Source organism: Hippocampus bargibanti, linkage group LG01, assembly GCF_051943395.1.
Source record: "Hippocampus bargibanti isolate YZ-2025 linkage group LG01, ASM5194339v1, whole genome shotgun sequence".
NCBI classification, from domain to species: domain Eukaryota; kingdom Metazoa; phylum Chordata; class Actinopteri; order Syngnathiformes; family Syngnathidae; genus Hippocampus; species Hippocampus bargibanti.
In genome coordinates this window covers 9,345,408-9,368,252 of record NC_142734.1, presented here as the reverse complement: position 1 = coordinate 9,368,252, position 22,845 = coordinate 9,345,408, and the positions used below count along the sequence as shown (strand labels likewise).

The 22,845-nt window shown below is 43.0% G+C and overlaps 1 protein-coding gene across 2 annotated transcripts in view; it reads left to right on the top strand.

The window, feature by feature from the left end:
- Positions 1-22,845, top strand: part of LOC148903009 (cadherin-4-like) — a 234,644-nt gene that overhangs the window by 187,028 nt on the left and 24,771 nt on the right. For both annotated transcript variants that reach the window (XM_088994762.1, XM_088994753.1), the window contains 4 exons: positions 2,845-3,000; positions 7,243-7,387; positions 9,743-9,915; positions 20,558-20,695. In XM_088994762.1, the coding sequence (XP_088850888.1) occupies positions 2,845-3,000; positions 7,243-7,387; positions 9,743-9,915; positions 20,558-20,695 (612 nt within the window). The remainder of the gene's footprint in view (positions 1-2,844; positions 3,001-7,242; positions 7,388-9,742; positions 9,916-20,557; positions 20,696-22,845) is intronic.

Here is a 22,845-nt window from a genome sequence, read left to right as displayed (position 1 = left end):
TAATAATAATAATAATAATGTTTGAAATAGCGTCTGCCTGGTGGCCCAGGACGTACAACCTTTGCATCAGGCATACAACTTTCAAAACGTCTCAGCCCAGGTGGCCTACAATTTCTTCAAGAAAAAAAAAAACATTTATTTTTTGTCAAATCAAACGTTTGCTTTATTCAATAAAGCAAAAGCTACAAGCAAACCACAACAGGCCACGTGGACTCGTCTTTCTAACCGGCTTTCAAAACTCTCAAGTAACACAAATCACAAACTCTCAACGCATCACAAACATTGCATTGTGCATGATGATAAACGACAACTCAAGTGAAATCTTCAGCAAGGGATATTTACCATAAATTAAGCAACGAAGCATTTGTGGTCGGTACTTCCTTAATTTTAGAAAATCCTTTATACTTTGCAATTACTATGTGGGTTTTCTTTTTTTTTTTTTTTGCTATTTGTCGTCTTATTGTGTTTCAAATTGTGAGAAATCGGGCAGTCAACTTTATGGGTGGGCAGGCAACTTTTCAGAGTTGTCTGCCCGGGTGTCCACTAACTTTTTGTCATGAATTTCAGACACTGATAATAATAATAGTAATAATAATAATAATAATAATAATAATAATAATAATAATAATAATAATAATAATAATAATAATAATGTATTTTCTGGTAGATAAAGCACACCCATGCCTTAATTTTCTTCAAAAGATGACCATGCGCCTTATACACTACCTCCCTCTACTACTGTAACACGTTATAATATGGTGCACCTTACATATGGAAAAACTCGGGAAATACACCATTCATTGGGGGTACGCCTTATACTCCAATGTGGCTTATACCCCAGAAAAAAATGTAATAATAAAAACAAAAATAATTATTATTATTTGAGATTATGATTATGAAAAAGATTATTCATTGATTTCAAAACTGTGTTCATTCAGATGCTAAATCTGAACAACTTCAAACTACGATCAGAGTCTCATCATCATCATTCATCCATGCTCTTTGAACATTTAATTCTTGAACAGGGTATTGTTTTTGTCAAGTACCTTGTAAACATCAGGCATAATTCAATCCTCTGGCATTTTCATACTACTACCTCCACACGTTTGATGCATAGATGCAGTCCATGCAGGACTACTCGTGACTTTTTCCAACATATTTCAATCTAATTCACCAAAACCTGTTCAAACCGTATTATCCTATACGTTCAAACGACTGCGGGATGTTCAAATGTCAAAGACCAGAGCAAAATAAGTACTCCACATTGGCAGGTCCACACGTGTGTAGTTTTCCATTTCACTGATTATTTTTGCTCACCACCCTATTCCAATCTCAGTATGGTTTCAAGTAGTCTGTGACGGTTAAAGTAACAGGAAATCTATGGTGATTTTTTAAAATATTTTTCTACAAAACATTGTATTAATTTTTGAGCTGCCAACAGGCCGATCCCTGCGGCAGCCCTAATGGAGTCCTTGAGCCTGCCATAACTTGAAATACCAGTTGGTGATATATGTGTGTGTACGTCAACATAAGAGTGTGCACGCTCTGTATGTAATTCCTGTGAAAACAATTGCAATATCGGGTTGCCAAGATCACAGTGCAAGGACAGAATGATTAAACTTAGCGGCAATAGATCACAAGCTTTCCCTTGAATAATAAGCAGCTCTTCATAAAGTTTGCGGATGACACAACTGTGGTGGGCCTCATCAACAATGATGAGGAGACAGCCTACAGGGACGAGGTCAACCGACTGGCCACGTGGTACAAGGACAACAATCTCCGTTTGACTGTGGAGAAGACGAAGGAGATTGTTGTGGACTTCAAGAGAGTGCACCCCCAGCATGCTCCACTAACCATCGATGGTGCTGCAGTGAAGAGAGTGAACAGCACCAAGTTACTGGGAGTGCACATATCCGAAGACCTGTGCTGGAGCCACAACACGGCATCACTGGCCAAAAGATCCCACCAGTACTTCCTCCGCAAGCCCAAAAGAGTTTGAGCTCTGACCCCCATCACGACCTCCTACTACCGCGGTACCGTCGAGAGCATCCTGACCAGCTGTATCACCGTGTGGTACGGCGCCTTCACCGTGTCCTGCCGTAAGACTGTGCAGCGCATTGTGAGGACAGCTGAGAAGATCATTGGTGTCTCTCTCGCCCCCTTCAGGACATTTACAACACCCACCTCACCCGCAGAGGCATCAGGATCGCTGGCGATCCCAACCACCCCTCCCACAGCCTCTTCAGCCTGCTGCCATTGGGTAGGAGATTGCGGAGTCTCCAAGCCAAGACCAGCAGGCTCAAGGACAGTTTCTGCCACCAGGCAGTCAGGAGACTCAACTCCCTCCCAGCCCTGCCCCCCTACCCCTTCCCACTGCCACACTCACCGAACTCTGAGTACACGCTACATGCTGTACTATCATCCGCTACTCAATTTGTTGTTCTTTCTAATTTTTTTGTGCAAGACCTCACTTCAACCCTTTTTTGTTGTTTGATTTTGCACTACTACATTACGTCACTTTACATATGACACTACCTCACTTTACATACGTCACTACCTCACATTGCATACGACACTACCTCACTTTACATTCAGAAATTACATGTATTGTCTGTTATCAATTGTATGTTTTTTTAGCCACATTATAAGTGCCTTGCACACTGGGTCCGAGAGGACATTAATTTCATCTGTGTTGTATCTCATGCATATTATCATATTTGACGATAAAGCTGACTTTGACTTTGACTTTTATATTGCGCATATACAGTCGTTCCGTGTGCTTCGTTTTTTTCTCTCGCCGATGTTATTAATTTTGGAATATGTTGTTTGCTTGTGGTGTCACAGATTCGTTCAGACCAGGACCAGGATATATCCATTCGATACAGCATCACTGGGGTGGGAGCAGATCAGCCACCAAATGAGGTCTTCAACATCGAGCCTGTGCTTGGAAAGATGTTTGTCACCAAACCTCTGGATCGAGAACATCGGTCATCTTACCATGTGAGTCTGTCGACACGCACACACTGACAGTCATGACAGTCTCTCAAAATACGTCAGGATATGACCACTATTTTCAGTTACGTGCGGTGAGGTTCATGGTTCACCACAGTCAGACTTGCAAACACATGAACTCCACAGAGTAACAGTTAACGTGTTTTAGTTAAAATGTCATGTCAGCATTCTTTATATACTGTATACAAACTGTAGCATAGAAAATAAGAATTTAAAAAAGTTATTATCGTGTTTCCTTTACTTATAAACAAAGTCCAAGTCTCTCTGTCTCAATGGAGATCACTGCCAGTGAAGAAAGTCGTCCTTGATCAGTCCTGTTCCGACTGTATGTTTTCAGAATGACCGCTCCACTGACGTTGTAGTAGCTGGAACAGTGAGCACGAGCTGCAGCAACTTTGTCGCTTCAGGAATAGTTTCAATGAGATGCTTCTTGGCCAAAAATCTGAGAAGCTGTCTAGGAGATTTACATTTATCCCACACCGTTTGTGAGCTATACAGTCCGGTGTTGGTCTTCCTTTAATTATTATCTCCTGCTTCGATTGAAAGTCCAGTTTAGAAAATTATTTCAATTTAGATATGTAATCCACCATTCTGAAAATCAGGCCAAGCAACACGAAAAAATGACTGGATCGTTGCACTTAACTTGCTAACTGTTTACTGTAGCTTGCTGTCACTAATTTTATTATTCTGCAGCCGAGGAGTCGCAAGAAGAATATCTAATCACCTGCGCCCCCTGTCATGAGGCAGGAGAACTGTGTGCCTCACCTTTGCACACAGGTTTGATAAAAATAAAATAAAAGAAAAGAAAACAAACACTGTAGTACAGTGTTTATAATGTACAGTGACTGTACATTATATACACCAACTAAACTGTAGAAATGTAGTTCATATACTAAAAGCTTTTGAACACTTTAATAGCGATATGGACAGCAATGCGGTCTCACTGCAGAGCAAGCCAGCACAGTTAGCATAGTGATTGCGCAATCCATGGTGAGGCTTAGCCGGCTGCTGCCTCACCACTTGTCTCCACTTAGTATTTAAACGGTAAATATGAAAATTCAGCGATTTTGAAAAAAAAAAAAAAAATGGTGAAGTTAAATGGAAAAGAACATTAAAGTACAAATCACTAAATAAATATAACTGTTTAATTTATTTTGTCATTTGATATTTCCATGATGACAGATGAGGCACAGCCTCACTTGCCTCCCCTGACTGCACGTCACTGACTATTTTTTATATAAAAGTCATCGCTAAAAGTTGTGTACCATGACTACATTTGTTTTATGTGACAGGGTTTATCGGAATTAACATTCTTATCATCCTAGTGTATGATCAACTTGCTCTCCCTCTCATCAGTCTCTCATATGTAAATCAAATCCAAATCATAGACAAGTTACCAATTAGAGATGAGCAGCCTTATTCCCAAAAGAAGTTCCAATCAATTAGGTAATTTTCCGAGGCAGAAACTCACAATCAGCTGCTGAGTTCACCTCCCGATTCATTGTTCAGAAAATGTGAAATATGTTGGCATTGTGAAACACAATAATAAGCTGTGTATTTCTCATGGGTTGAAATATGACAATAGTTGCTGCAAGATCTATAAGACGTTACACATATTTGACATGATCCAAACACAATAATACAACTGATAGGGATTATTTTCAATTCAAAATTGTACATGTTGAACTAAATTCCACTTCAAATGTGGAAGGAAGTAAACTCCTTTTGTATGTCGTTAAAAAGCATTTTGAACCTATCTAACTTGACTTAGCAGGTGAGAAAATGATTCATTAATTACAATTTATGCCAGCAACATATCGTGACAGGGAGAACACACAAATGGACTTCAATTAGGAGACAACATGTCTGAAATGTAAAAATACGATTCCTCTTTTTCTGAGGATTCTGTTTGCTGGTGTGCCGAGCAAGTTTTCAGACAGAAATTGTGTGCATTGGATCAATAGAGGTTGGGAATCACTGCAGTTGAGGACACTAGCCGCTCTGCTTTTAATACTTGAAACGTGAACTGCATTTTGCCTTTTTTGAACATAAGTGTAATCTTCAACACTCACTGCACACTGAATTAAGACTGTGCCCACATGTGGGATGATAGGAGGTTGCACAGGCTGAGATAAAGGACCTGGCTCTCGGCTGCCGAGATGGGATGGCAGTGCACGGATATTGGGTGCAGGACAGATCAGACAATGTAGTGAATGTAGTAAAGTTAAATTAACCTTGAGGAGACCTGCAGATGCAATTTCGATGGAGGTGGAGAAAGGAAGCAAATAGTGATGAGGAGTGGATCGGCTCTAGTTGAGAAGATCTTCACCTTGCACAGTAGAAGAACCCCACAAAGGATGTTGCTCATTCTGTGTCCTTTTGCAGTGAGCCTGTGGACGATTTCACCTATCTGTCTCTCTTGTCCTCGTAATAGCTAAAAAGCCTATTCCCCATCAACCAAGCTCAGATGAGAGAATGCCTCATTTCTCTGTACACGACAGTGCAATTAAATATGATTTCGCCAATATACTTGTCCCCGCTGAACCGACCCTCCATCCCCCAGGCTTTGGTCGTGGCTTCATTTCCAAACTTTTACTTCCCTTTTGATCAGTCCAACTTGGTTCACATGGGGGAGAACCCTCATATGCTACGATGGTTGCTTGCCTGATACTGATTTCTGACATATTTAAAAGAGGAGATAAGCCAGTGTTTTATTCGGCAGTGTAAAAGTAAAAGAAGAAAGCATCGCACCGTACGATATTAACTCAACATTGTTTCCAGCAGATAGGAATATCACTGAATAAGTAATGCTTGGAGATACAAACAGTCCCAAGAACGGTGAAGTGAGTGAATCCAGCTGATTATTCCGTTATCTTTTCACATTGTTATCCTTAACATTCATCTTTTTGACTTGACCTCATAGAAAGCAAAGCTGTCAAAAAAGTATACCATGTTTTGATTTCTGGGCGAAATCCCGTTTCACTGATCCAAGCACAGCTGAGGGGAATTTGTGATAAGCCTGTGACTGTGTTTGTTATTCTGAGATGCAAGCAGGCAGAGCGCTGTTAGTCTTAAATGGAATCCGGACTCAGACTTACAGTTGCCCTGTAAAACAGACACAGCTTCCAGTCGAATATATTGTCATGTGTTATACTTTCTTTCTTCTGGGATAACAACAACTTTTAGAGATGAAGTCAGGAGACAACACATTATCATACAGTCATACAGTGTGTGTCCTCGTACGGGCATAATATTTCCTGTGACCTCATATTGTCCTTGACACAATTACTGTATAAACAAACAACTTTTATTTATGATAGGCCCATACATAACATTCATAGCAGGAATAATGAGACTAATTCTGTGAATATTGATAAATAATACAAATGCCTGTTTTTTTTTTATTGTTTTTTTTATTATTGTATCTCAATTTGAGTGCTAGTCAAGGCAATTCATATCTCTTTTGGGGCGTTGTGTACAATCTTACACACCAACCAACTTTCCGCATTGTAAGACATACGATATGGGCTTGTATTATCTTCTGCTCAGCTGTAAAAAAATGTATTCCAGAGGAAATAAGACCGGAGAAATTGGAAGAAAAGTGGCAGTATACTCTCATCCATGACTAACCAATTAACAATGATGTATTTTAGTTCGTTACACTTCATCAACGAAACAACAGATGGGCAAATTTAACCGCAAACCCTCCTCCTTAGGTCCAAATCCTAACATAAGCTGGTATCCAGTATTCCATGAATGTTAACAAATACGGTACATCTGCAGACCCATAGCCAGCGGCTAAAGGACTGTGGGATTCATTGGCAATGCGAGGTTGGGATGTAAACAACACATGGGTGGGTGTGTGGTGGGGAGAGTGCATCAATAACAGTACGATACATACAAAAACAATATTTGAACCCAGTGTGGAACTACCAATGTGTAGTCAACATTTTTGGTAAACTCATGTGTAAGTCTTTGTAAAGCACATATGAAATTGTCCAATGCTAAAAACATAGCAGTTTTCCCCATAAGGTCACAAAGCTACATTTTAGCATTTGGCCTATGTCATACCACTAGGTTCACTAATTAAGAAAACGTTTTTAGCATTTAGCCTCCATTTTATCAATGACTTTGAACATACACCGCTAATACATTCTAAAATGTTTTCACATACATTTTGAATGTGTACAAACTCAATCCTCAAGAACCGATTGAAACATTGTCTTCTAGCTCCGGGCACATGCTGTGGACATGAATGGAAACAAAGTGGAGAACCCCATTGATCTGTATATCTTCGTTATTGACATGAATGACAACAGACCAGAGTTCAAGAACCAAGTCTACAATGGCTCTGTGGATGAAGGCTCAAAACCAGGTACCAATGTGGCGACAAAACAATCTGAATCATCCAAAGGCCTCAGGAAAACGGAATCTATATTGAAGAATGTTGACTGTCGACGGTTTCTCAATGTCTTTAAAATAGTGGTGATCGTGTTGCCGGTTGAGCTTTTTAGTTAATCCGTTGTAGCAGTTTTGTTACTAACCAAAGAATGTACTGAGGTAGGAGACATAAGATTCAAATTACCACTTTGGGGACTTCATGTCTTCAAACATCAGTGCGCTCATGTGTGTTTAATCTCAGTAACCACATACTTATTGGAATGCCTGTTTCCAGGCCAGATATAAATATACAGTAATTTGAGTCGTTTCATTTTTACTGGAACTATGGGACCTGACATGTGTGGGCTCTTGGAAGACATTTTTTTCCTGTCAAACTGGTCTTTCATTGGATGATTTAGGTTTTCCCCCCTTTTATCAGCAGACGATTGGCATATTTTTCATTGTATTTCATCACTCACGGCATGTCAGGCAATGTGCCTATCATGTTTGCCCCACACCAAGTGGACATCGCTTTGAATGCCTGTGTGAAGTTTTGATGTTCTACTCATCCTTTTGGGATGTTTCTTGAGGGCATTATCACTTCTTCTCTTGTTCCAAAATCATGCAAAAACTGACAAATCGAGAGTTATTTCTCTGAAAGAGAGTTGGGCGAGGGGCTAGTTCACCTGTAAGGACCAGCGCTATAAAAAATTGATGGATTGACATTTGCTATATTACTGGGCTTTCTTCCTCTTCCTTCCTATCTCTCTTGATTTTTGTCCCCGTTGCGCACCAGACACTTCAATGTGGTCTGTGTGTGTGTCTGCTTGTGTGTGTGTGTGTGTGTGTGTGTGTGTGTGTGTGTGTGTGTGTGTGTGTGTGTGTGTGTGTGTGTGTGTGTGTGTGTGTGTGTGTGTGTGTGTGTGTGTGTGTGTGTGTGTGTGTGCGTGTGCGTGTGTGTGTGTGTGTGTGTGCGTGTGCATGTGTGTGTGAGTGTGTGTGCGTGCCATACAGATGAACAATAATCATAAAACAGAGTTTTAGAATATTTTGTGCTCCAGTGGTTTCAGTGGAAGGCCAATTACAGACTTGAATTACTTTGCAAATTAAAGAGTCATTACAGGGACTTAATCCTGTCAGGCAAGGCTTAGGACGCCTGTACAAAGGGCTTACGTTAAACCCCTTAAGAGTGTGGCTTAATGTAATTACCTCGGCGATGTGTGACACAGTCTTCATCTTCTTTCCATCTATCGCTTTATCTCCACAAGAAAAGCGAAGGGTGAAGGACTGATCGTCCCCCCACTTCAATCCAAAATGAGCAGGGGCCGATCCTGTTTTTTTCCCCTCATCTTTCACTCAGCTCTTGCTTCTTGCTGTGAGGCCTTCTGAGTGCTCCCTTTGGCCCCGTCATTTACAAATTGTTGCTTTGAAACGTAATGAAGTTTGAAATAGGAGCTGTGGTTGCAATTATCCTCGGACAGGCGCCGCCGTCACTGCCGTGATATCACTATCACTGCCAATTATAATTGACTCTGGGAGAAGCAGGCAGATACGGAGACTGGCTGATGGGGTGTAATCCTCCACAGTTTCAGTGTGTGGAGTAGGGATGGAAGGTAAACAAAGCAGATGTTTTTTTTCATTGCATGGGTTTAACTCATTTGATATAAAAGAAGAAAATATCCATTGATAAGACAATATTTAAGATGGTATGTTGTGTCAGGCAGAACGCATCATCATTTCTTCTGTTCTCATTTTCTTAACCTCGACAAGTGAACCAAGCAGACATTTACAGCTGCCGAAGTGTGTCAAACTGCACTTCTTCTTTCTCTAGAGTAAAGATTCACTCCTAGCCTACAGTATTTACTGCTTATCAGAAATGAAAAAGTCTGATTTTTTACCATATCTAGTGATATGGTGCAGTGTACTCTGCATTGTGCCAGTGGTCAAATGAGCTCAGCCATTTATCCGGACATTGTGAACAATGATCATTTTGACCGATTTGATTAATTTGGTATTATTATTGTAGGGAAACTTAACAAACCAACAAAAAAAAGAAAGTTTCCACAATCCTCCAAAAAAATCCTCCCTGAAAGAAAGTCATCTGAGATTTATCAGGAAAGTGGGTGAAAAATGCATGTGATTAAGCCCAAAAGTTCTTTCATTCATTCATTGTCCAGTGCATAATGGGCCCTGCCTCTCATCCAAAAGTCAGTCATAATAGTCAGTCCACCGATGACCTACATGAAATAAAAACTATGGAAAATCCATGCATGGATGGATGTGTGTGTCCAGTATCCAATCTGTGACGTATAGTGTATGTTATGTTTGACATTTTGTGTGTCTTTATCAGGAACCTTTGTCATGCATCTGTCTGCCTTTGATGCTGACGACAACACAACGGCCAATGGAATGGTGCGCTATCGAATACTGTCCCAGACACCACACAGTCCAATCCCAAACATGTTCACCATCAATAGTGAGACGGGGGATATTGTGACTGTGGCGCCTGGTCTCGATCGAGAGGTAGGTATCCCACTGGTCTAACTGCTGGCTCTGTTGAATTTTGTTTTTTTCTTTTATTCTTCTACACTATTTCATGCACTCGTCGACCCTAAAACCTAATACATTAGTCACTGTTTTGAAGTGCAGCCCGGATTAGTCACTGTATTGAACCCACTTGTTTCAAATGAGTAATACAATGCAATGCAAGATGCCTTTTGGTGGCCTGAGGGTTGACGGATTAGTGTGTCAACCTCACAGTGCAGAGGTGCAGGGTTTCATTCCAGATTCGGCCTTCCTGTGTGAAGCTTTCATGTTCTCTCTGGTGGCTGCGTGGATTTACTTCGCATACTCCGGTTTCCTCCGACATTCTAAAAATATGCGAAAAATATGCAGGACAGGTTCATGGACCATTCAAAATTATCCCGAGGTGTGATTGTGAGCGTGAATACTTGTTGTCCATGTTTGTCTGGTTGGCGACCAGTTCAGGGTGCACTCCACCAAGTTCTCAACGAAAACTATAATAGACTTCAACACCCGCCTCGACGCTTGCCAGGACAAAGAAGTTCAGAGAATGCTGGATGGCTATTATCCATCTAATTATATCATGGTTTCACAACAGCTGTAGCTGTAACACAAAATAGTGAATATAACAGAATACACACATACAAAACAGGGATAATAATACAATTATCACACCTATTCCTATGGACACCTTGTTGGTAGAAGCAGTTCGGGATGAAACTAGGAATATTCTCGATTGCATTCCCCCAAATCAGTGATTGCTTTGAAAGGACTATATCTCATTTTCAAAACCGCCGATGACCATATCACGCAGTCGTGTTTAGAAGACAATCTAAAGTCACTTGTATGTGGACAACCAAGCCTGATTTTCGTCAGATTCACGAGTCATGGTTTGGATTGAAATGAATATTATGTTTATGACGTTCATCAAATTTCAATCAAAACTTTGTGTCTCTGAATATATGTTGGTCGTGGTTACAAAAAATCCATTTTGTGTTGGCCTTTAAAAACTTATTAATGTAATGTGTTTTCATTTTTCTCATTAATTCATTTTTGGGAATATTTATCCTCAGAAGCATTGCGGCGGGTGGTGTAGCCTATCTCATTTGTCTTAGGCGTAGAGGTGGGGGACACCCTGAACCAGTTGCAAGCCAATCGCAGGGCACACAGAGACAAACAACCATCAGCACTCACATTCACGCCAAGGGACAATTTTGAGACTTCATGCCATGAACGTTTTTGAAATGTGTCAGAAAACCGGAGGACCCGGAAAAAAACCACACAGTTCCCGGGAAGAACATGCAAATTCCACGCAGGAAGGCCCAAGCTGCAATTGTACCCGGTAACTCTGCCGCGTTTTCATTCATAGCCCAAAAAAAAGTTGCTAAGCCTAACCCTTAATTCATAAATCTGACGACAGGGTATGTTACATTGTATTATTGTTCGTATGATGATCATGATGATTACTTAAAGGACAACCGACGTCACTTTTTTGTTTTTTAATTGACATCAGAAAAAAGTTTTATAGCATCTAAAATACCCAAAACACGCAGCATGATATTTTTATTCAAATGCAAAACACCAATAAAAATGACTTAAAGTGTCCAAAATCTGCAAAAAAATTGAGCTGCGAATTGTGCATTTTCAGAATGTCCCTTCCCCAGTTCGTGACGTCACGCCAAGACGTCTTGCATTGCTCGTGAATCAAAACAATGGCTTCAGATTCGGAGAATATGCTTTCTTGTTACACATCCAGTTATGAATATGATTCAAATGGTTCTGAAGAGAAAAGCATACATGTTTGCAATCGATTAAAGAATGTATTTGTACCATTTTGAGGCAACATTGGGGGGAAATCTCTCACCGAAAAAAAGAGGCACAAAATGGTGACCTCCTGTGGCCACATCCGTTTCCACAGGCTGATAAATTCCTTCCGGAGACGTCGGTTGTCCTTTAAGGATGACTCAGGATGAAACTTGATTTTAATTTTACTGCTTGGTGCTTTCTACTGTGTTTGTTACTGATTTATTGACTTAATTGTTGTGTTTAAAATTGTTGCTCCATGTACAGCACTTTGTATGCAGTGATGGATGTTTGACAGTGCTCCATACATACAGTTGAATTGAGATAACAATAACAAGAAGAAGAATGATAATAATCACAATAATAAAACTGTCTATTATTGTTGTTGTCATTGTTGTTATTATTATATTATTACTATTGATTTTATTAATTATTGGACCTGATACGAAAGAGAATAAATTAGGGCACGATTTGAAATTAGTGTCAAATGTGCACACTGCAAAATTACTCAAGTTTTATTGACGAGTGAACACCACAGGGTGTCAATATTTATCCAGTCGTGAAGGTTAAAAATATAGCTCTGAAAAATATAGCTTTACTTAGAAATTGAATAGAATACATAAAATAAAGTCTCACTACTCATTTTGTACTGGTGAAAATGTCATGAATAGTGTTCTTCTCAGGTAACATTGTTTGTGGGGCCATAAAAGTGGTGACAAGATCCAAATGTGTTTATTTTGGTATTTCAGTTGTGGTGGTGACTTAGCCGTGAGACATGTCCTCCTCACTATCTGTCACCACTGACAGACCTATTAGCGACACATCATGCTGCAGACGGCCACTCTGTCTCGTGTGCGTGTGGTAAAGAGAGAGAGGAAAACAGTAGAGAAGCAATACCCTTGACACCTGTCTGCCAGACAAAAAAAAATCATGTAATGAGTACATCAAAACTCGATAAATGACACCAGAGGATGGGGGATGAAAACAAAAATGAATTGAAGGACTGTGCTTTGGATACAGTTGGATACATAACTATACAGAACAAGTACACAAGATGAGACCGCCAGGGTGGGAGCGGCACACAGGGTTAAAATGTGTTGGGGTTTTATTTATGCTCTGTACATCTGTATTGCAGATGTAGCTTGTGGGGTTAAAACGCTTATTCCGAACAGACACACCTACAAGCACAAAATACTGCCACTATCGTTGCTGGGTCTTGAAATTGCATAAACCCAGGTCAGGTTCAGCTGTGGTCGGCCATGGCAATGATCAACGGCATACATGACGATGTGTCAGTGAGCTGAGCCAATTCTTGTTTCAATGTACTTACCTTTGTTCAGTAGTACATGTAGGTATGGAACGCACTACCGCTTTAAGGATTTGCAGCGATGCCGCAATCCTGGCTGATGTTGAATAGAATTCAAATCAGAGTTATTTGAAGCTATTGGCGACTGCCATCTGTCAAGTAGTACCGTGTTATAATGAGCGCTGGGGAGGTAGTTAGCCTTTGACATGTGCTGTTGGACAGTAAAAGAAGCATGAACTTTTTTCACATAGTGTGTTCTTAGGAGTAATTTAATGTAGCCACAAGGGGGCACAAGCCAGTGTCTTATTGTGCCGGTCCCAAGCCCGGATAAATACAGAGGGTTGTGTCAGGAAGGGAATCCAACGTAAAAAAAAATTGGCAAAACAAATATGCGAATCAAACCTCTGAATCCCATACCGGATCGGTCGAGGCCCGGGCCGCCATTGGTACTGTTGACCTTCAGGGTGCCAGTGTAAAATTGACTACTGTTGGTCGAGGAAGGAGATGAGGGAGGTGTGCCCGGAGGAAAATAGAGAAATGGAACGCCAAGAGTATGATACTAAGAGTAGGAACTTTGAATGTAGGAACAATGACAGGTAAAGATCGAGAGCTGGTTGACATGATGCACAGAAGGAAGGTAGACATACTGTGTGTCCAGAAGACCAGGTGGAAAGGGAGCAAGGCGAGAAGCTTAGGGTCAGGGTTTAAGTTGTTCTATCATGGTGAAGACAGAAAGAGAAATGGAGTTGGGTTTATCTTAAAAGAGGAGCTTGTTAGGAATGTCTTAGAAGTAAAAAGAGTATCAGATGGAATGATCAGAATCAGAATCAGAATCAGAATACCTTTATTCGTCCCGCAATGGGGAAATTTGCAGTCCACAGCAGCAATTGAAGAGGGATGGGGTTGGGGTGGGAGTGAAAGGATAGAAAACAAGATATTCTAAGCATAACAAAATAAAAATGTCAACTGTATACTGTGCAAATGTAGATGTGCAAAAACCGTTCTATAAACAAGACTGTACATAGTGCAGAATCAAGAGATGCATTTAGATATATTGCAACAACCCATATTTACAAGTGTCCAGTTTTTTTTTTGTTTTTTGTTTTTTTTTTTTTTTTTTTTTTCACATGTGATCATTGGGAATTGTGAAGCCTGACAGCAGTCGGTAGGAACGAGCGGCGGTACCTCTCCTTCTTGCAGCGCGGGTGTAATAGTCTCTGGCTAAAGGAGCTACCCAGAGCTGTCAGGATGGGCAGGAGGGGGTGGGAGGGGCTGTCCGTCATAGCTTTTAGTTTAGCTAGCGTCCGTCTGTTGCCCACCTCCTCAAGAGAGTCCAGCGAGCAGCCCACGACAGAACTGGCCCGCTTGACAAAGCGCTCCAGTCTTTTTCTGTCCCGGGTGGTGATGCTGCCTGACCAGCAGACAATGCCATAGTGGATGGCTGATGCCACCACAGAGTCATAGAAAGTCTTTAGGAGTGACCCCTGAACTCCAAAAGACCTCAGTTTCCTGAGGAGGAAGAGGCGACTCTGTCCCTTTTTGATTAGGGCATCCGTGTTTGTTGTCCAGTCCAGTTTATTGTTGAGAGTAACACCCAGGTACTTGTAGGAGGTCACCCTCTCAATGTCCGAACCCTGGATGTTCAATGGTGCAGGTGACGATTGTTTCCTGCAGAAATCCACCACCAGCTCCTTGGTTTTGCCAGTGTTGATCTGGAGGTGATTCTGCTGGCACCAGTCCACAAAGTCCTTTGTCAGTCCCCTGTACTCCCTATCGTCTCCCTCTGTAATGAGGCCGACAATAGCTGAGTCGTCAGAGAACTTCTGAAGGTGGCAGGTTGGGGTGTTGTAGTTGTAGTTGAATGATGAGCCTGAAGCTAGAAATTGAAGGTGTGATGTTCAATGTGGTTTGTGAGTATGCCCCACAAGTAGGATGTGAGCTGGCGGAGAAGGAGAAATTTTGGTTGGACTTTGATGAAGTCATACAGAAGATCCCGAGAAGTGAGAGGTTTGTAATTGGTGGAGACTTCAATGAACATGTTGGCGCAGGAAACAAAGATGATGAGGAGGTGATGGGCAGGTTTGAACTCCAGATGAGGAACGCTGAAGGACAGATGGTGGTTGACTTGGCTAAGAGAATGGAAATGGCTATTGTGAATACTTTCTTCCTGAAGAGACAGGAACATAGGGTGACCTATAAGAGTGGAGGCAGAAGTACACAGGTAGACTACATTTTGTGTCAACGGCGCCATCTAAAGGAAATCAGTGACTGCAAAGTAGTGGTTGGTGAGAGTGTAGCAGACAGCATAGGTTGGTGGTGTGTAGGATGACGCTGGCAGTGAGGAAGATGAAGAAACCAAAGGCTGAAGTGAGGACACAATGGTGGAAGTTGAAAAAGGAAGAGTGTTGCATGACATTTAGGAAGGAGGTAAGACAATCACTGGGTGGGCAAGAGGTCCTTCCAGATGACAGGCAAACTACAGCAAACATAATCAGAAACACAGGTCGGAAAGTACTTGGTGTATCGATTGAAAGAAGGGTAGATAAGGAGACTTGGTGGTGGAATGGGGAGGTGCAGGAGTGTATACAGAGAAAGAGATTAGCAAAGAAGAAGTGGGAAACTGAGAGGACGGACAAGAGTAGACAGCAGTACAAGGAGATGCAGCGCACGGTTAAAGTAAAGGTGGCAAAGGCCAAACAAGAGGCCTATGATGACTTGTATGCTCAGCTGGACAGCAAGGAAGGTGAGACTGATCTGTACAGGCTGGCAAGACAGAGAGACAAAGATGGTAAGGACCTGCAGCAGGTTCGGGTGATTAAGGATAGTGATGGCAGATGCCAGTACTGTGATGGCAAGATGGAAAGAGTACTTTGAAGAATTGATGAATGAGGAAAATGAGAAGGAACAAAGAGTAGAAGATGTGACTGTTTTGGACCAAGACGTAGCAAACATTAGCAAGGACGAAGTGAGGAGCGTGCTGAAGAGGATGAAGGGGGGAAAGGCACGTGGGGTGATGATTTACCAATCGAGGTATGGAAGTGTCTTGGAGAGGTGGTGGTGTTCCTGACTGGGTTATTCAACAAGATCTTAGATGGTGAACAGAGGCCTGAAGAATGGAGATGAAGTGTACTCGTGCCCATTTTTAAGAACAAAGGATATGTACAGAGTTGTACTAACTACAGAGGAATAAAGTTGATGAGCCATACAATGAAACTCTGGGAAAGAGTAGTTTCAGCTAGACTAAGAGCAGAAGTGAACATTTGTGAGCAGCAGTATGGCTTCATGCCAAACAAGAGTACGACATATGCAGTGTTTGCTTCAAGAATGTTGCTAGAGAAGTACAGAGAAGGTCAGAAGGAATTGCATTGTGTCTTTGTAGACCTGGAGAAAGTGTATGACAGGGTTCCCAGAGAAGAGCTGTGGCATTGCATGAGGAAGTCTGGAGTGACGGAAAAGTATGTCAGAGCGGTGCAAGACATGTATCATGACTGTAAGACAGTTGTGAGGTGTGCTATCGGTGTGACTGAGGAATTCAAGGTGGAGGTGGGACTCCACCAGGTGTCACCTCTGAGCCCCTTCTTGTTTGCTATGGTGATGGACAGACTGACAGACGATGTTAGACAAGAATCTCCTTGGACCATGATCGATGAGAAGGTTTCTTCAGCCGTCATCTGTACTTTTTTGAAGGTGTCGGACGTTTCGCCTCCTATCCAAGAGGCTTCGTCAGCGAACTAAAGTCTGACTGGTCGTATCGGCCCTATTTATATATCCCTAATGTCCAGACATGGCGGCGCCAGACACAGCTATGATAGGTCCCTACTCTCAGGTTGGGGGTAGCAGTGTACCACTCCCTGTGGCCACTCCCTACATTCCTGACTAACGACTGGCTTGTTTGCCCCACTCCCTCCAGTATCACCTCATCAGCATTACGAATGTTGTCTAACCTGTTTTGCCTAAGCAGGCTATTAAATGAACCTCACCCCACCAGACCGGTTTAATGAAGGATTTTGTTGTTTTATGAGAATTGCTTCTTTTACTCCCCTTTCAAACCATCTATGTTCTTTCGCTGAGATTTTAACCTCATTGTCGTCAAATGAGTGGTTGCTAGCTTTTAGGTGCAAATGTACTGCCGATTGAGGCCCACTCGTATTATCCCTGCGATGTTGATAAAGTCTTTTTTTGAGAATTTGTTTAGTTTCCTCAATGTACTGCTCCTTACAATTTTCATTCTTACAATGTATTGTATAAACTACATTACTTTGTTTTTCATTTAGCAGCCTATCTTTTGGATGCACTAATTTTTGCCTTAACGTGTTTATTGGTTTGAAATAAGTAGGAATTTTGTGTTGCCAAAGGACTCTTTGTCGTTTTTCAGAAACTCCTGCAATGTAAGGTCCTTGGACCATGATGTTTGCAGATGACATTGTGATCTGTAGCGAGAACAGGGAAGAGGTGGCGGAGAAACTAGAGATGTGGAGATATGCCCTGGAAAGGAGAGGAATGAAGATCAGTCGCAGCAAGACGGAATATATGTGTGTGAATGAGAGGGATCCAAGTGCAAGAGTGATGCTACAGGGAGAAGAGATAAAGAAGGTGGAGTATTTTAAGTACTTGGGGTCAACTGTCCAGAGCAATGGAGAGTGTGGAAAAGAGGTGAAGAAGCGTGTCCAGGCAACCTGGAGCGGCTGGAGAAAAATTTCAGGTGTGATGTGTGATAGAAGGGTTTCAGCTAGGATGAAAGGAAAAGTGTATAATACAGTGGTGAGACCAGCCATAATGTTTGGACTGGAGACAGTGCCACTGAAGAAAAGACAGGAAGCAGAGCTGGAGGTAGCAGAGCTGAAGATGTTGAGGTTTTCTTTGGGAGTGACCAGGTTGGATAGGATCAGGAATGAGTACATTAGAGGCACAACTCATATTAGAGGCTTTGCAGAGAAAGTCAGAGAGGCCAGACTGAGATGGTTTGGACATGTCCAGAAGAGAGAGAGAGTGACTATATCAGGAGAAGGATGCTGAGCATTGAACTGCCAGGCAGGAGACCGAGAGGTAGACCGAAGAGGAGGTTTATGGATGTGGTCAAAGAGGACATGAAGGTAGCTGGTGTGTGAGAAGAGGATGCACAAAACTGGGATAGATGGAGGACAATGATTCGCTGTGGCGACCCCTGAGGGGAAAAGCCAAAAGGAAAAGAAGTGTTCTTTCAAAAATACATTTATTAACAGACGCTTGGTTGCCTATGCATTTTGTGATGTCACGAGAGGCTGTGTCCTGGAGGGCAAATACATCCCCCTAAGATGGCCCCACCCAGAGAGAGTCTTGGCCCCACCTGGTGGAAGGCAGCAATTAAACCCACACACCTGCAGCTGAGCAGGGCTTGATTGGAAAGCAGGGCTCTTAAGGCAGAGAGCCTCTGAGTGTGCAGCTTGGGGAAAGACAAGCTCGATTGCTGTGCTCTGTGGAGAAGTTGATTGCTGCGTGGAACTCATTGCCAGTTGGGACCCCACGACTGGACACTGGATTTGAACCTAGCTAAGGTGGCTAGGCTACATGACGAGGACGTCAAAAGGGGTGAGGCCTAGAGACTCTTGTAAAGAACTCCGTCTTCAGTTTTACCTCAGAAGAGACTTTATTTGGATTTAAGTAGCAGAAGAGACTTTATTTGGATTTAAGCATCAGAAGAGACTTTATTTTGATAAGTATTGGAAGAGACACTATTCAAACCTTTGTTGCTTGTGAATTCCCCCTGGAACCCTTGATTAAAACCTTTTTCTTTGCATCCAAACCTGTCGTCCATTGCACTTCTTGTCCCGTCCCGCTGAGAGCAAGCCTCTCATGATATCACAATATATATATATTTTAGGATTAAGTCTGCATATTTCTGTAATTTCTTTGCTATCGGAAATACAAACCCGTTTTTACTCCTCCGGCAATTTCCTTTGAGAGTAATCGAGAAATTCTCCTAACATGGGTCTCCTTTCCGCTAAACAGAAACTTCACCGCACACTGCAGTGATATACTCGTCCACTTTTAGTCAGCACATCGGCCCCTTGAAACCATGAAACCTTCTTTGCTTCCTTCTCCTTTTTCTCCAGTTTCCATGTTGGATATGTTAGACTCTACAAAACAAATCAAAATAAAAACACAGACAACAATAACAAAACCAGAAGAAAAAAAATATGGGTGTCTATTTTTGGTAATCCCCTTTCCCTGTGCTTCAACTTTATCCCCAACTGCTTCTTCCCCACCACTCCTGTGCACTTTCCTTCTAAAATATATTTTTCTGCCTACCAAACTCCCACACAGAATCTCTTCCAAAGGTCTCCAATGGTCTGCTGTGGACCTTTTAAAAGCATGTTGACAGTAATAGACCACAGGCCCCTAGAGATGGCTGGCTTGGGATAGCAGCAGTGTTGCTGCTATGCTGAGAGGTTCAGAGGAGCACCACATAATAATTCCCTTGTCTAATTAGCGTGAGTGCTGTGTACAGGCCGCACGCTGGCTGATGGGCCAATCCACCACACACCACCTCTGAATAAGACTCACGAAGGGCAGATGTTTGTGTGTGTGTGTGTGTGTGTGTGTGTGTGTGTGTGTGTGTGTGTGTGTGTGTGTGTGTGTGTGTGTGTGTGTGTGTGTGTGTGTGTGCGTGCGTGCGTGTGTGTGTGTGTGTGTGTGTGTGTGTGTGTGTGTGTGTGTGTGTGTGTGTGTGTGTGTGTGTGTGCGCGTGCGTGTGTGTGTGTGTGTGTGTGTGTGTGTGTGTGTGTGTGTGTGTGTGCGTGTGTGTGTGTGTGTGTGTGTGTGTGCGTGGATTCACGCAGACATTTGTGAGTGGTGTTTGTGCATAAGATTAGGGTGTGCGTGTAAATTTCAGCATCTTGTCGAGCATCAAGAGCAAAACTTCAAGAAGCTGTCTGACCCTCCTGATGTGGCATCATGGCCTAATTGGGATATTTACTCTGTAATTAGCAGGTTAGAGAGACACTGGGAATGTAATTTAGAATTCCAGTGACAAGACACATTATCCAGACAGTCAGTCGTGGGGCTTCATCCTTCCCGCAGCCCATTAACAGCACCATGGGACAGTAAGAAAGACAGAGGAGGGAAGTAGAGGGAAGGAAAGGAGAAAAACGCTTGGTGAGGGCACAAACTGTACAGCCTCAATAATACGCTCAGATACAAAACTACAAAAGCCACATTTTTCATCTTCTTGTTAAGTGACATTGTGTCATTCATGATATGGAATGGCATTTATCATTCTATTGCTTCACAGATCGTCAAAGAATTTTTGTCTGGTATATTGTTGTATACACATCTGTCCATCAGTGACACTGAATATGACGATGTCACTGATAAAAAATATTGTGAGAAACAGTACTCAGATTGCAAGAATCCAAGTTTAGGAGGGTATGGTCAATTTGGAATTTTAAATCAGGTCAACAAGCCATTGTAAGAAAAAAGGCATTCTGACAACTTGATTTTGTACATCCCACTGGACACTAAGTTGACTGTTATCCTTTGTTTTTTCCTTCACAGAAAGTCTCCCAGTACACTATAATCGTACAAGCCACGGACATGGAGGGAAACCTGAATTTTGGTCTTTCCAACACGGCCACCGCCATTATTACGGTCACCGACATAAATGACAACCCCCCCATGCTGACCTCCAGAACGGTGAGTAGCTACAAATATAACACTAGAGAATAAATGGTCCTTGAGAATAAATGGTCCTTGAGCATGTCACAGCATTACGAACCCAGGTGCAAACTGCCATTTATGAACTCATCATGGATGAGAATCAGAATCAGAATCAGAATCAGAATACCTTTATTCGTCCCGCAATGGGGAAATTTGCCGTCCACAGCAGCAATTGAAGAGGGATGGGGTTGGGGTGGGAGTGAAAGGATAGAAAACAAGATATTCTAAGCATAACAAAATAAAAATGTCAACTGTATACTGTGCAAATGTAGATGTGCAAAAACCGTTCTATAAACAAGACTGTACATAGTGCAGAATCAAGAAATGCATTTAGATATATTGCAACAACCCATATTTACAAGTGTCCAGTTTTGTTTTTTTTTTCACATGTGATCATTGGGAATTGTGAAGCCTGACAGCAGTCGGTAGGAACGAGCGGCGGTACCTCTCCTTCTTGCAGCGCGGGTGTAATAGTCTCTGGCTAAAGGAGCTACCCAGAGCTGTCAGGATGGGCAGGAGGGGCTGTCCGTCATAGCTTTTAGTTTAGCTAGCGTCCGTCTGTTGCCCACCTCCTCTAGAGAGTCCAGCGAGCAGCCCACGACAGAACTGGCCCGCTTGACAAAGCGCTCCAGTCTTTTTCTGTCCCGGGTGGTGATGCTGCCTGACCAGCAGACAATGCCATAGTGGATGGCTGATGCCACCACAGAGTCATAGTCTTTAGGAGTGACCCCTGAACTCCAAAAGACCTCAGTTTCCTGAGGAGGAAGAGGCGACTCTGTCCCTTTTTGATTAGGGCATCCGTGTTTGTTGTCCAGTCCAGTTTATTGTTGAGAGTAACACCCAGGTACTTGTAGGAGGTCACCCTCTCAATGTCCGAACCCTGGATGTTCAATGGTGCAGGTGAGGATTGTTTCCTGCAGAAGTCCACCACCAGCTCCTTGGTTTTCCCGGTGTTGATCTGGAGGTGATTCTGCTGGCACCAGTCCACAAAGTCCTTTGTCAGTCCCCTGTACTCCCTATCGTCTCCCTCTGTAATGAGGCCGACAATAGCTGAGTCGTCAGAGAACTTCTGAAGGTGGCAGGTTGGGGTGTTGTAATTGAAGTCCGAGGTGTAGAGGTTGAAGAGGAATGGAGCCAGGACTGTTCCCTGCGGCGCTCCGGTGCTGCAGAGAAGCCTGCCCGACTCACAGTTCTTTACTCTCACGTACTGTGGCCTGTTTGTGAGGTAATCTGTAATCCAGGATGTGAGGTGATGGTCGACTCCGGCATGCTGCAGCTTGTCCCCTAGTAGACTTGGCTGGATGGTGTTGAAGGCACTGGAGAAATCGAAGAATGTGATCCTCACCATGCTCCCAGCATTCTCCAGGTGCAGCAACGCCGTATGGAGGAGGTAGATGATGGCATCCTCCACACCGATGCTGGGCTGGTAGGCAAACTGTAGCGGGTCCAGCGATGAGCTTGCCAGCGGTCGCAGGTGGGCGAGGACGAGTCTCTCCAGCGTCTTCATCAGGTGAGACGTCAGCGCCACCGGTCTGTAGCTGTTGAGCTCTTTGGGGTTGGCAATCTTGGGCACTGGGACCAGGCATGACGTTTTCCACAGCTGTGGAACTCTGCCCAGCTTCTGGCTCAGGTTGAACAAGTGCTGGACAATGACACACAGCTGGTCGGAGCAGGTCTTGAGGAGTCGGGAACTGATATCATCCGGACCTGCTGCCTTCCTCACCTGCATCCTCCTCAGTTGGTTCCTCACCTGCGCAGTTGTGACAGACAGGCAGGAACCAGGAGGCAGAGTGGCGGCTGAGGGTGTGGCAACGGTTGGGAGGGCAGATGTTGGTTGTGGAAAGCTGGTCGTGAGAGGGGGCAGGGAGGGTAAGGCCACAGTGAGAGTTGGTGCAGGTGCAGCTACAGGTGAAGTTGACGGTGGGCCGGGGGCGGCTGGCGTCTTGTCAAACCGATTGAAAAAGCGGTTGAGTTCATCTGCCCAGTCCTTGTTTTTTCGTTCAATGTCACTGGGCTTTTGTGGCCTGAGATGTTTTTCAGGCCCTTCCAGACACCAGCGACATTGCTGGCTTGCACCTGCTCCTCCATTTTCATCCTGTAGGCCTTCCTCCCCTCTCTGATCTTCC